This window comes from Canis lupus, chromosome 11 (genome assembly GCF_003254725.2).
Source record: "Canis lupus dingo isolate Sandy chromosome 11, ASM325472v2, whole genome shotgun sequence".
NCBI lineage: Eukaryota > Metazoa > Chordata > Mammalia > Carnivora > Canidae > Canis > Canis lupus.
Genome location: NC_064253.1, coordinates 50,790,998 through 50,805,723, shown reverse-complemented (window position 1 = coordinate 50,805,723; position 14,726 = coordinate 50,790,998). Strand labels below are relative to the sequence as shown.

Below are 14,726 nucleotides of genomic sequence, written 5' to 3'. Positions count from 1 at the left end.
TACATAGTCATCAGGGCAGGATGTCCCTGAAGTGCTCAGTGTTCAGCTGGGAACCCGCACCACGGTACCCAGGCCATTTGACCCTTGTTAGACCAAAAGCCATCCAAGTCTCTGTCTTCCCTTCCCCAACGTCTACATTCCAGCCTATCCTGAGGAACAAAAGAAGGGCTTGGTTCAGGGCTGCAAGCTCCAGGCCCCCACAGTAAGCTTAGGGTTCAAGTGGGACTCTGGGTAGGATTAGCCCAGGCCAGCAGCTGAGTGCAAAGGAATGCCTGTGTGGCTGACTTGAAAAGGAAAATAACTCCTTCCATTACCTCAACCCCTCCTCTGTGGATGTATGTATACCTGGGTTCCACTACCTTCCAGAATCCCTCACTGCCTCCCTGCTATGCCTCCCACCTCCACCTCATAGGCTCAGTCACCTGCGACCTAGCGTGTGGCAGAGACTTGTCACTTTCCTGCTCTGAGAATAGCTTTTTCCAATTCTGGCTTTTTGTCCAGCCAAATACCTACCTCCAGCAAAGCCTCTACTCTTTCCCTTGCTTTTCTCAGGGCCCCTGACTTAGGTTCTAAGTCCCAGGAATAAGCATGGCGACCCCAACATCTCCAGGATAAAACATCTCCCTATAGCTGATCTACCACTATAAGCTCAAGTTCAGATTTAGGGATTTATAGTAGATCCTAGGAAAAGCCTCCTGAGTGGAAGAAAGTCAATCAAGTAAGGGACCTAAATTAAGGGGGTTGTGGACACCATCTGACAAACAAGAGCTTCCCCACATGATGGCATAAACAAGGGGAAGGAGACAGGATGTCTTGGGAGATAGAGGGAACCTGAGATTTTTGGAGAGGAAATAGCATAGTCCCCAACTCTTCCCAGCCATGCTCTCCCTTTTTCTATATGTTGTGCCAGGCCAGAAAGTCCCCTCCCTCAGGAAGGTTGGGGGTGTATCCTTCTAGCTTCTTCTTCCCCCAGACCATCTTTGTTACCTACTACAGGCTCTGTGCCCTTCTGGAGTTTGGGATGGGGAGCAAAATAGGCCCAGGTGGCTCTCCTAGCCACACTCCACCAAATGTTTGAAAGTACCTAGAGACCTTAAAAATATATATAGATCCTTTGGCTGTATTCTAAGATTCTATTTAAGATGGTCGGGTGGGGGGCTCCTGAATGGCTCAGTTGGTTGGACGTCAAATTCTTGATTTTGATTTGGGTTGTGATCTCAGTGTCATAGGACCGAGCCCCGGGTCAGGCTTCAAGTTCAGCACAGAGTCTGCTTGTCCCTCTCTCTCTGCTCCTCCCCCTGTTCTTTCTCTCTCATTCTTTCTCTCTCTCTTTCTCTATCTCTCAAATAAATACATATATATATGTGTGTGTGTGTGTGTGTGTGTATATATATATATATATATATATATATATATATATATATATAAAGATGGTCTGAGATGGTGCCTCTAATTCTGTATTTTTAATGGGCTCCTCATGTGATTCTGAAGTACAGCCAAATTTGGAAACAGTGTAAACAATCTAATATGACATGACTCTGGAATCATCTACATGCCCCCACCCCCACCCACCCAGACCCATGTTATCCTACCTCTCTGGAAACTCTTCAAAAATGGGCTGCTCACTCCTTACTTAATCACTTCCATAGAAGGTAGGTAGGTGGGGAAGGAGAGATTGAAGATATGGGAATTAAAAGCTTTCTGCTGCCAGGATCTACCAACAGACCAGGTAAAAGACCCAAGAAATCTTATCTCCTTGTTTTTGCCCTGTCCTGTCCAAGAATTCCAGCCTCTTGCCAGCTGAGGCACTCCCTGCCCTGCTTAGGTCTCAGCCGGTGGTAAAACCTCAGGCTCAAGAGATCAATTATCTACCCTTTAATTCACTCAGATTCCAGTCCCTCTACTCAGTGGGCCTTGGGATAAAACACCACATCCTCATCACCATCCAACAATATGCCCATATCCAATCCCCACCCCCCTCTGCATCCCACAAAAACACTGCTATCATGGGCATAATTTTCCTGTCACTATCTTGTACTTGGCCTACCCTGCCCTGACTGTATTCCTCCCAATTCTTATCCTCTTCACATCCCCCTATCCCCATACAAGGAGAGATTTCTGTCCTTGAAAAATCTGGGATAAGCCTGGGCATGAGGGGGCATGGTGCTGGGTTCAGCATTCTGGAAACTAGATGTATTTTCCAGTCCTAACCTGATAGTCACAACTCTGAGGTCCCAATCTGGTTTTAAACATAGATTCTAAGTCACGACCTAGTAATGCACCATACACCAGCATAAATTCCAAATGGATAAAAGATTTAAAATGTTAAAAACTAAAAAAATAAAAATAAAATAAAAAATAAATAAAATGTTAAAAACTAAACTACAGGAATGACAGCATGCAAAATGGCAGAGTAAGAAGCTCTAGGGTTGGTCCCTCCACTGAAGCAACCATTGAGCTGGAAAGAGCAATTGGAAGTATATATTTCAGAACTCTGGAACTTGATTAGATAATCATAGCAATCAGGGGAGTGCTTCATGAAGGGATAGTTTGCTTGATCTTTCATAAGAGAGCACCATGCATCCAATAGCTACTAGCTAATGCTCTAGGGAAAGTGGCCCACATTTCTGGAGTATCTGGCTGGTAGCAGAGGATCTTGTCCTTCAGAAATTGGTGATTGTGCATTTTGATTGGTCTGATGGTTCCCTGTGGGACAGGGGCAGATGCCTGCCTTTGCTTCCACAGTGGCATAAATCACAATATTAAAAGGGACAGAACACTTTTAGTAGGAGATAGATAGAGAAACCTTTGTCAGGCCACTGGCTAACTGCAGAGACAGCAGAACAGAAACCTCAGTGACCACACACAATAAAGAATATACACCTGGCAAAAATTGCTTGGAAAAGTCAAAACACATGGCTGCAGCCCTTAACAAATAAATATCTGCAGCCCCTAAGGAATGAAAGAATCAGATTTCCACAGATACCACATTATAATACTCAGATGTCAAGTTCTCCCACCCAAAAGAATTACAAGACATATTAAAAAAAAAAAAAAAGGAAAATATAGCCCATTCACAGAAGAAAAAGTATTTGACAGAAACCATACATAAGGAAGCCCACACATTGGACATACTAGATGAAGACTCTTTTTTTTTTAAGATTTTATTTATTCATTCATGAGAGACACAGAGAGAGAAAGGCAGAGACACAGGCAGAGGGAGAAGCAGGCTCCATGCAGGGAGCCTGACATGGGACTCGATCCTGGGACTCCAGGATCACACCCTGAGCCAAAGGTAGATGTTCAACCGCTGAGCCACCCAGGCATCCCTAGATGAAGACTTTTTTTTAGATGAAGACTTTAAATTACCTCTCTTAAATAGATTCAAAGAGCTGAAGGAAACCATGAGCAAAGAACTAAGGGAAATCTCAAAAACAATATATGAACAAAATGAGACTACCAATAAAGAGATACAAATTATTAAAAATGAACCAAACAGAAATTCTAGATCCAAAAATATAATAATTTAATTTTTAAAGATTTTATTTATTTGACAGAGAGAGAGAGGAGGGACAGAGAGAGAGGAAAAGGAAGCATGGAACCCAACACGGGGTTGATCTCAGGACCCTGAGATCATGACCTGAGCCAAAACCAAGAGTCAGACGCTTAACTGACTGAGCCACTCAGGTGCCCCATGCCAAAAATATAATAATTTAAATGAAAAAATTCACTGGGAGAATTCAACAACAAACTTGAGAAGGTAGAAGGAAGGATCAGATACTTAAAGATAAGGCAATTGAAATTATTGAGTCTGACTTGAATATAAGACTTGAAACCATAAAACTCCTCTAAAAAACATAGATCCTAAGCTCTTGGATGTCAGTCTTAGCAATATTTTTTGTACCAATCTCCTTAGGCAAGGACAACAAAAACTAAAATAAAGAAATGGGATTATATCAAACTAGAAAGCTTTTGCACAGCAAAGCAAACCATTCACAAAATGAAAGTCAACCTACTGAATCAGAGGAGGTATTTGCAAATCACACATCCAAGAAGATGATATCTATCTATCTCCAAAATATATGAAAAATTCATGCAACTTAATATTTTAAAAACCCAATTTAAAAATAAGTAGAGGATGCGAATAGACATTTTTCCAAAAAAGATATACAGACGGCCAACAGGCACATGAAAAAATGTTCAACCTCACTCATCATCAAAAAAATGCAAATCAAAACAACAATGAGATGTCACCTCATATCTGTCAGTTTGGCTATTACCAAAAAAACAAAAAACAAGTGTTGGTGAGGATGTGGAAAAAAGGGAACCATAGTACATTGATGGTAGGGATGTAAATTTGTGCAGCAATGGAAACAGTTGTTTTTTACTGGAAAATAAAATCAGAAATGAAAAAGAAGGGGTGCCTGGGTGGCTCCGTCAGTTGGGTGTCTGCCTTCAGCTCGGGTCATGATCCCAGGGTTCTGGGATTGAGCCCTGCATTGGGCTCTCTGCTCTCTCTCCTTCTGCCTGCTGCTCTGTCTCCCACTCTGCCTACTTGTGTCTTCTCTCTATCAAGTAAATAAAATCTATAAAAAGAAATTAAAAAAAGACATTACAACTGATACCACACAAATACAAAGGATCATAAGAGACCACAATAAATAATTATATATCAACAAATTGGATAATCTAGAAGATATGGGTAAATTCCTAGAAACATGCAACCTACCAAGACTGAATCATGAAGAAATAGAAAATCTGAATAGACCTATAACTAGTTAGAACATCAAATTAGTAATAAAAAAAACCTCCCAAAAGAGAAAAGCCCAGGACCAGATAGATGAATCCTTCACTGGTGAATTCTATTAAGAAGAATTAATATAAATCTTTCCCAAACCCATCCCCGAAATTGAAGATGAAGGAACACTCCTAAAATCATTTTATGAGGCCAGCCTTCCCCTGATACCAAAACCAGACAAGAACACTACAAGAAAAGAATACTGCAGGCCAATATCCCTGATTAACATACATGCAAAAATCCTCAACAAAACACTAACAAACCATATTCAGCTGCACATTAAGAGTCATGTACCATGATCAAGTGGGATTTATCCCTGGGATGCAAGGATAGGCTATATACTCAAATCAGCAAATGTGAAACACCACATTAGCAGATTAAAGGATAAAAATTCTATGATCAGCTCAACAAATGCAATAAAAGCATTTGACAAAATTCAACATCCTTTCATGATAAAAACTCATAATAAATTAGGTATAGAAGGAATGTACCTCAATATAAATAAGGTCATATTTTACAAGCTTTCAGCTAACATTATCCTCAAGAGTGAAAGGTTGAAAGTTTTTTCTATAAGATTAGGAACAAAACTGGGGCACCTGGCTGGCTCAGTCAGTAGAACTTAAGACTCTTGATCTAGTGGTCTGAGTTCAAGCCCCACATTGAGGAAGATTAGGAACAAAACAGGGTGCTTACTATCATCACTTGTATTCAGCTAGTACTGAAAGTCCTAGCCAGAGCAATTAGGCAAGAAAAAGAAGTAAGAAGCATCCAGATCCGAAACGGAGAAGTAAAATTGTCCCTGCTTGCAGATGTCATGATCTTATATATAGAAAATCCCAAGGACTCCACCAAAAAAACTGTTAGAACTAATAAATTCAGTAAAGCTGCAGAATACAAAATCAACATTCAAATATCAGTTGAATTCCAATACATTAACAAAAAACTATCTGGAAGAAGAATTAAGAAAAATCCCATTTACAAATATCATCAAAAACAATAAAATACTTAGAAATAAATTTAACGAAGGAGGTGAAAGACCTATACACTGAAAACCCTAAGATATTGATGAAAGAAATTGAAGAGGACACAAATAAATGGAAAGATACCCTATGTTCTTTGACTGGAATATTAATATTGTTAAAATGTCCATACTACCCAAGGTGAGCTACAGATTCAACGCAATCTCTATCAAAATTCTAATGGTATTCTTTCACAAAAATAGAAAAAATAATATCTAAAATTCATATTGAACCATAAAAGACCCTAAATAGCCAGAATCTTGAAAAAGAAAAACTAAGCTGAACATACTTCCTGATTTCAAACTATTAAAATATATAGTAATCAGGGTGCATGGGTGGCTCAGTTGGTTAAGGGGCTGACTCTTAATTTTGGCTTGGGGTCATGAGAGCAAGCCCTGAATTGGGCTCCACACTGGACATGGAAGTGCAGAAAATCATGAAAAAAATGAAAACTAAAACCACAATGACCTATCACCTCATTCCTGTTAGAATGGCTAGTATCAAAAAAGACAAGAGATGGGGCACCTGGGTAGCTCAGTCAGTCTTCTGCTCAGGTCCTGATCTCAGGGCTCTAGGATATAGCCCACACCACATGGGGCTTCCCACTCAGAAGGGAGTCTGCTTCTCCCTCTCCCACTGCCCCTCCCCCTGCTTGTGCTCATCCTTGTACTCTCGAGCTCTCTTTCTTTCTCTCCTTCAAATAAATAAATGAAAAAGAAAGACAAGAAATAACAAACACTGGAGAAGCTGTGGATTAAAGGGAGCGTTATACATTGCTGATGAAAATGTAAACTGGCACATCCATTATGAAAAACAGTATAGATATCCCTCAAATAATTAAAAATAGAACTATCATATGATCCAGCAATCCCTCTTTGGGAGTTCCATTGTATCATTATTCACAATAACCAAGACATGGAAACAACCTAAGTATTGATGGATGAATGGATAAAGAAGATGTGGTATATACATACGATGGAATATTAATCAGCCATTAAAAAAAGAAAGAAGGGATGCCGGGGTGGCTCAGCAGTTGAGCCTCTGCCTTTGGCTCAGGGCGTGATCCCAGAGTCCTGGGATCGAGCTGCACATCGGGCTTCCTGCATGGAGCCTGCTTCTCCCTCTGCTGTGTCTCTACCGGTGTGTATGTCTTTCATGAATAGATAAATAAAAATCTTTAAAAAAAAAAAAAAAAAAAGCCCAGGTGGCTCAGTGGTTTGGCACTGCCTTCGGCCCAGGGCGTGATCCTGGAGACCCAAGATCGAGTCCCACATCGGGCTGGTATCATATAAGTGTGGAATTAAAAAAAAAAAAAAATTCAAACACATAGAAACAGAATGATGGGGGCAGCCCCAATGGCTCAGAGGTTTAGCGCCACCTTCAGCCCAGGGCCTGAAGACCCAAGATCGAGTCCCACATCCGGCTCCCTGCATGGAGCCTGCTTCTCCCTCTGCCTGTGTCTCTCTCTCTCTCTCATGAATAAATAAATAATCTTAAAAAATAAATAAATAAGAAACATAATGATGGTTGCCAGGGGTTGGGTACAGGGGGAGAATGGGGAGATGTTGGTCAAAGGGTACAAACTTTCAGTTATAAGATTAGTAAGTTCTAAGGGTTGAATGTACAGCATGGTCACTGTAGTTAATAATTCTATATTATACACTTGAAATTTGTTAAGGAGCCTGCTTCTCCCTCTGCCTGTCTCTGCTTCTCTCTGTGTGTGTCTCTCTTGAATAAATAAATAAAATCCTTTTTTAAAAAAATTATCATCACAAAAAAAAGAAAAAAGGTCACTCCATGAAGTAACAGAGGTATTAACTTGATTGTGGTAATTATTTCACAATGTATACCTATATGAAATCATCATGTTGTGATGCTTTAAATACATGCAATAAAGCTGGGGGAAAAAAACAAGGGGAAATCATCACGGCCTTGGATTTGGCAATGATTTCTTAAATATGACACGAAAAACACAGAAAAATAGATAAATTACACTTCATCAAAATTTTAAAATCTTTGGGGCGGCCTGGGTGGCTTAGTTGGTTAAGTGTCTGCCTTTGGCTCAGGTTATAATCCTTGGGTCCTGGGATGGAGCCCCATGTCAGGCTCTCTGCTCCACCAGGAATCTGCTTCTTCCTCCCCCTCTGCCTCTCTCTCTCTCTCTCTCTCTCTCTCAAATAAATAAATCTTTAAAAAAAAATTTTAAATTCTGTGTATCAAATGACACTATCAAGAGAGTAAACCCCACAGAATGGGAGGAAATATTTCCAAATCATATACCTGATAAGGATCAATTATCCAGATTGTAGAAAGAACTCTTACAATCCAATAATAAGATGTGCATTTTAGGAACAGTCAGCCTGCTGGAAGGATGGGGGGAGTGTGGAACCGGGAATGCAGTGAAGAGGCAATCTTCCTGGGGAACATTCTGGGGGAGAGGTGAAGCCTGCACCAAGACAGTAGCCAAAGGTAGAAAGAGGACCTGACAGATTCAACTGATATTGAGGAGATAGACCCAAGCAGCTTGGGACCCCGATGAGCCATGTGAAGTTTTTGTTTCCGCATACTAGTGAGGCTGGGTGCCAGGACAGGATCTGCCTTTCAGGAAGGAAAAGGAGGGAGATCCCTATTCTTGCCTGGACAGAGTGACTGGGGGTGGAGGAAGTGAAAGTGTCCGTCTGCATAAATAGGCAACAGACCAGTCCTAGCGGACATACAGACCCCCAACTTGCAGCTGTCCACCTCGCCCACCGCTCTGGCTTCACACTACCCCTCTGCCACAGCCATGTCTCCATCACTGGCTCTGAGCTTCCTTGTCCTGGTTCTGGCCTCCTGCATCCCCTGGACCCAAGGTATCAAGGAGGGAGTTGCCTAGGATGGGGACTCAGGGAGGCCTGGGTGGGAGCCTACAAGTAGCCTGGCTCCCTGTAAACTCCCGCTGCAGGCAGTGATGGAGGGGCACAGGACTGTTGCCTCAAGTACAGCCTAAGGAAGATTCCGGCCCAGGTTGTCCGCAGCTACCGGAAGCAGGAGCCAAGCTTGGGCTGCCCAATCCAGGCTATCCTGTGAGTGAGTGCAAGAAAGTGGGTGCAGCTGAGTGGGGAGGGCATGGTGGGCAAGACTAGGACCGGCTTGCTAATGCCCAACCCCTAGGTTCTCCCCTCGGAAGCGCTCTCAACCAGAGCTGTGTGCAGACCCTAAGGAGACCTGGGTGCAGCAGCTGATGCAGCGTCTGGACAAGCCACCAGCCCCAAGGAAACAAGGCCAGAGCTGTAAAAAGGACAAGGGGGCTCCCAAGTCTGGCAAGAAGGGAAAGGGCTCCAAAGGCTGTAAAAGGTGAGGAAGCTAAGAGGATGGGGGGGGGGGACGGGGGGGGGGGACGGGAGCCTCAGTCAGCCCCTCAAACCCCTGCACTCTTCTGCCCTCCTAGGACTGAACAGCCACAGACCCCAAAAGGGTCCGTAGCCGAGTGACCAGCTTGGAGCCCAGGAGGCCCCTACCAGCCTCATCTGGGCTTGCAGCCCCAATCCAAGGAGCAAGAAGTGGGCTAGGAGAAAGGGTAGACACAGGGGCCCCAGAGTAGCCACCTCATGCTGGCCTTGCCTCACCTCTTCTCCTGCTTCAACTACCCCTTCTGTATTCCCAGCCCTACCCTGCATGGCTGAGTTGTCCACACCAGGCCAGGCCCAGAAAGGCAGAGGAGGGAGAGTTTCCCAGGAAGTGTGAGAGGAGGCAGCAGGACTGTCCCCTCTGAGGAAAGGTCACCCAGGACCCTGGACCTGACCCTGCTCCCACTGCACCCCACTGCTTCCATGTAAATATGATTTATACCTAACAATAAAAACCTGTTCCAGCCTCCCACCCAAACATCTGTTCCTGTGTGTTTGTGTCCGTGGGGAGGCCCGTGTCACTACAGGGTGGGCTCACACACTCTGAGGTGCCAACCAACAGCTAAATCTGGCAAATTCTATTTTCCCACCTACCCTAAGAGTTTCTTTGCCTCCCAGGTATGCTGGCAGTAGAAGGGACCTGGGCTGCCCCTGAAGAATCCCTGGTCCCTGAAGAATCCCTGTCAATGAGAGATGACACATCCCCAAAGGCTCTGCGGGCCTCTGAGACCCTGAAGAGAGCCCCTTCTTGATTCTGTCCAGCATTCTCTCATTCCAGGAGTGACCTCCAGATCTTTTCCTAGCTCTACCCGCAACTAACTGCCTCTACTTTCTCTGGGACTTTCTGAGGGTGAACTCCCAAGACCTTTTTTGGAAGGGTCCCCAGAAGGGAGACTAGAACCTGGGCCTGCCTCTAACATAGGCAAACACAAGTTCTACTGAAACTTACCCTGCTGCACAGTCCCAGCCCTGGGATCCCTTCAGAGCCCTCCTCCCTTCCCAAATATCCAAGAGAATTCCCTTCTGCCCTAATCAGTGAAGCTGGGTCCCTCCTTGTCTAACAGGGTTGTGTGCTGCTCTATTCCTATCTGGGCTTCCTGATTCCCTCAGCTCCCTTCAAACTGGGAAAGCCTCTTCCCCTTCCCTTCTTTTCTCCCTTCAATACTTTAGCCCCTTTCATCTCAGGAGACCAAGCCCCTTTAGCCTCTGGTAGGTATTTAGAACCCCAGAATTCAGATGTAAATCAATGTCCTCTCCATGAAGATTCCTGCTTGGCTCTCCTCTAGGTCTTTCCTCCCCAGAGCAGAGATACTCTTATTCCCTCCTTCACCCCTATTTAGGGAGAGGGATGACAGCGGGAGAGCGGTGGGTGGGTTGCGGGGCATTTGAGAATGAAGGAAATAGATCCTGGGTGGGGCAAGAAGCTACAGGTGATTGCCCCACCACTTCTTCCTTCTGAAGGAGCCTGAGCACACTACCACATCAGGTACTACTTATCATAAAAGTACTTGCTGTCTGCTCCTCCTGGAACCAGTGAAAACAGGGGCTCCCCCTACCTATCCTTGTGCAGCAAGTGTGATCTTAGTCTGTAAACTCAGATGTGCAAGAATTACTGCATTTTAAAATGTTCTTTCAATGCCCTTAATCCCATTCCGAACCTCTGCACTTGGTGCTAGTAAGGAATTCAACATCAGACAGTCTTTTTTTTTTTTTTTTTTTTTTAATTTATTTATGATAGTCACAGAGAGAGAGAGAGAGAGGCAGAAACACAGGCAGAGGGAGAAGCAGGCTCCATGCACTGGGAGCCTGACGTAGGATTCGATCCCGGGTCTCCAGGATCGCGCCCTGGGCCAAAGGCAGGCGCCAAACCGCTGCGCCACCCAGGGATCCCACATCAGACAGTCTTAAGATCCCACCTACCAAGGGCTGTGCAAAAGGTCAGAGAAACACCAAAGCCCAGAGGAGGCTTCCTACCTGCCCCCCACACCATCCCGTCACTGGACATCAGTCTCACCAGTGAATGCTAAGGCCCCTATAGTAAGTACTAGTAGGTATGACTACTCTTCAGATGCCGGACTCTCAAACTCAGCTCTGTGCCATATTTGAGACATGGAAATTTTGCTATAAAAGCCTCTGGGCTTGAGCCTGGCTTTCCCAGACATCCCCAGGGCCATGTACTTGGTGCTATTATTTGCTTCATCACAGCCAGGAATTATAGCCCACTGCTGGACCTACACACCAAACCCCTCCTAGTCATAAAGACCACTCTTCAAAATCCTTCCTCTCCCCAGCCCCTCCAGAGCATAACCTCTTCCCCGGTTTGCTTTAGACTTTTACAAAGGCAGAAGGGCCTTGGACATCAGAATGCCTCTATTCTCAGCCCTGCCAAAACGCTTGCTCCAGAGAGAAAGGAAACACATAGGCTCAGATCATGATCCCAGTGTCCTGGGATGGAGTTCATCAGGCTCCCTGCTCAGGAGAGAGTATATTTTTTCCCTCCATTCATGTACATTCTCTCTCTCAAAAAATAAATAAAATCTTAAAAAATAAATAAACACATACATTTGTTTTTACTTCTTCCTGAACCCCAACTAAAACTACAGTAAATGTTTTTGGTGTGTGTATGTGTTGTAAAGGCCCAAATAGGAGAGATAAAAGTAATTTTTCAAAGACTGCTGCTTAGACAAGGAAATATTTCCATAAAAACAGATACAAAGCATACAATAAAATTATAAATTTGGAGAACTTCCAATGTCTCACTCATGCATATGTAAAAATAAATATTTGAGTACTAGTATACCACTGTTCAACAGGAAGACAATTAATGGCTTCTCCTAGAAATGTAAAAGAAAAGAAGAAAACAAATTCAAAAGACCAATCATCCCCCAAATTTACAAAATCATCATCCCCCCCTCCAAACATGAAAACTCACTTTAATCCCTGGAATCCAGAGTTTTCCTTTAACACTAAAGCACTAAAACATTTCATTGCTTTAAAACTGAGTCAGTACTATCTGCTAAGAATAAGTCATCCTCAGGGCCATCCAGAAAATTACTAACATCATGCTTTAAAATGATTTTGCCATTATTTCTTCCGTGAAATAACACATATACACATACTTATGAAATGGTGGGCCAGCTGCTTCTTGTCTGTTGTCTCAGAATCTGAAGCCTCCTGCTTTCCCTGCGCCCCTCTTCCTTGTAAACCCTTTAAGTACCCCTTTGATACAAATGTAAGGGATGGACATGGCTAGTACGATCTCCCAGAATTACAGCTAATAAAAACAGCTTAACAACCACAGTCATATAAACCTAATTCCTAACTGAGCAATCAGATTTCTTTTTTTTTTAATTTATTTTTTTATTGGTGTTCAATTTACTAACATACAGAATAACACCCAGTGCCCGTCACCCATTCACTCCCACCCCCCGCCCTCCTCCCCTTCTACCACCCCTAGTTCGTTTCCCAGAGTTAGCAGTCTTTACGTTCTGTCTCCCTTTCTGATATTTCCCACACATTTCTTCCCCCTTCCCTTATTTTCCCTTTCACTATTATTTATATTCCCCAAATGAATGAGAACATATAATGTTTGTCCTTCTCCGACTGACTTACTTCACTCAGCGCAATCAGATTTCTTAACACACACACACACACACACACACATGCACTTCCCACTTGGGCCACACTTTGAAGTAGCCACTACTTCATTCTTTACTCATCAATACAGCCTTTAGAGGGACATGATCACCAATGACAGGTTCTTTCTTTTGATTTGTTCCTTTTAAAAATCAAAAATGGAACAATATGGGGCTAACAGCACAGCACCACTGATACACTTGGCATCTTCTGCTTTGCATTATGGCACAGGAAGTTCAGAGAGAGGGATTGGACCTATACCTGCTACCTATGAAGCTCATATACCATTCATATGTTCCAGGTACTATTTTTCCTTGTACTTGGGGACAAAATGATGCTATGTTGTTTTGTTAAAATCATCAATGCTTCTGTCCTTCAGCATCAGTGTCAACCAATGAATTGTCATTTTTATAAATGCTGAAGTTGTCAAGCCTCTTTTTCTAACACCTATATTTGTACTTCTTCTACTGGTGTCTACAGCTCCCCTAAAGAGAATGTGTTAGCTATACCAAGAAGCAGAAGACTTTGTTTTCTTCAAAACATCCTTTTCTCAGTTGGTGGCAAACCAAAACATCCCAGGCAAACTCTGCTGCCTTGCCCTTAAAGACTTTTGCTTTAAAGCTATGGATTGTGGTAATAATAAATTTCAACCTACTATTTTTTTTTTTAAGATTTTATTTATTCATGAGAGACACACAGAGAGAGAGGCAGAGACACAGGCAGAGGGAGAAGCAGGCTCCATGCAGGGAACCTGATGTGGGACTCGATCCCGGTCTCAAGGATCAGGCCCTGGGCTGAAGGCGGCGCTAAACCGCTGAGCCACCCGGGCCGCCATCAACCTACTATTAAGATAACCAAACTCCACTTTTGATCACACACACACACACACACACACACACACACACACACACACACACACACACACGAGCAGCCAGAGAAACTCAACTCGGCTATGATCGCTTCATTGCCCCGTCCCGCCACCAGGAGGCAGCATCGTCGCCGTGGTCCCGGGTCTGCCAAAGGGCCAACCGCAGGCTTGTGGGTTTAATTTTCTGTCCTCATTTCCTTCATCTTTCTGGGATCAATTTTTTTAAGTTATTTTTATTATTTGTCCTCAAATGTGTCTCACGATAGGCCCGAGGCCTAGCGTTTTCCTGTGTCCACTGACAAGTAGGACAAACTCCTTTTCTGCTCGTGTCCACGTTAAAGCCCTTCATCCTCTGGCGCCCGGCACAATTGGGCTCTCAGCTAAACCCCCGCGGAATAAAGAAGCCTTTTTTCTTGGAGTTGGCACCGTAGCGATGCGGTGTAAGGAATCCATCGGGTGCAGGCTATTCCGTGAAGGAAGTGCCAGAGGTGATGTGAAGTTCCTTTAGCCTTCAAGGCAATCAAGGCAAACGTTACGTTAAGCCTTCGACGCGGGTGCCTCGGGCTCGGGGTACGTCGGGCCGGAGCTCCGCCGGCGGCCGCGTACCTGGCGGCGTCCGGACCTGAGTGGGGGGATTTGGAGGGAGCGCTGTTGCGCTAAGCCTGGGGTAACGGCCTCCCGAGGAACTCCCGAGACCCACGCGGGCCCCAGTCCTCGGGGGTGCGGCCCCACCCACGCCCGAGTCTCCCCTTGGCGCGTCCGGCTCGCTCCCCCGACCGAGGCGGAATAGGAATAGGACGCTCGGGCTCGCGGCCGCGGGTGCCTAGAGCCGGCAGAGCACCAGAAGCCGTCCCAGGCCCAGGGACTTGGGGCCCAACGCCCTCCCCGGCTTCTCTGAGGGGCCCGCCGCGTCAGGGTCTCCACCCGCCCCTGCTAGAGCTCCCCCACCTCCCCCACCCCGGCCACCCCGGCCACCCCGGCCACCACAGCTCCCCTCACGCCTCCACCAGAGCCCC

The 14,726-nt window shown here is 44.7% G+C and overlaps 1 protein-coding gene across 1 annotated transcript; it reads left to right on the top strand.

Moving 5' to 3' along the window:
* The first annotated feature begins 8,450 nt into the window (after positions 1 to 8,450).
* Positions 8,451 to 9,684, top strand: CCL21 (C-C motif chemokine ligand 21). Its single transcript, XM_025432580.3, has 4 exons — positions 8,451 to 8,669; positions 8,762 to 8,882; positions 8,971 to 9,153; positions 9,248 to 9,684. The coding sequence occupies exons 1-4, from the start codon at positions 8,603 to 8,605 to the stop codon at positions 9,288 to 9,290; spliced, it is 414 nt and encodes a 137-aa protein (XP_025288365.1). The 5' UTR covers positions 8,451 to 8,602; the 3' UTR covers positions 9,291 to 9,684.
* Positions 9,685 to 14,726: the final 5,042 nt, after the last annotated feature.

Excerpts from the sequence above, each read along its gene's own strand:
- CCL21 (XM_025432580.3), top strand. The coding sequence starts at position 8,603 with ATGTCTCCATCACTGGCTCTGAGCTTCCTTGTCCTGGTTCTGGCCTCC. Across the intron at positions 8,670-8,761 it reads CTGCATCCCCTGGACCCAAG|GCAGTGATGGAGGGGCACAG; the intron begins GTATCAAGGAGG and ends CTCCCGCTGCAG. Across the intron at positions 8,883-8,970 it reads TGCCCAATCCAGGCTATCCT|GTTCTCCCCTCGGAAGCGCT; the intron begins GTGAGTGAGTGC and ends CCCAACCCCTAG.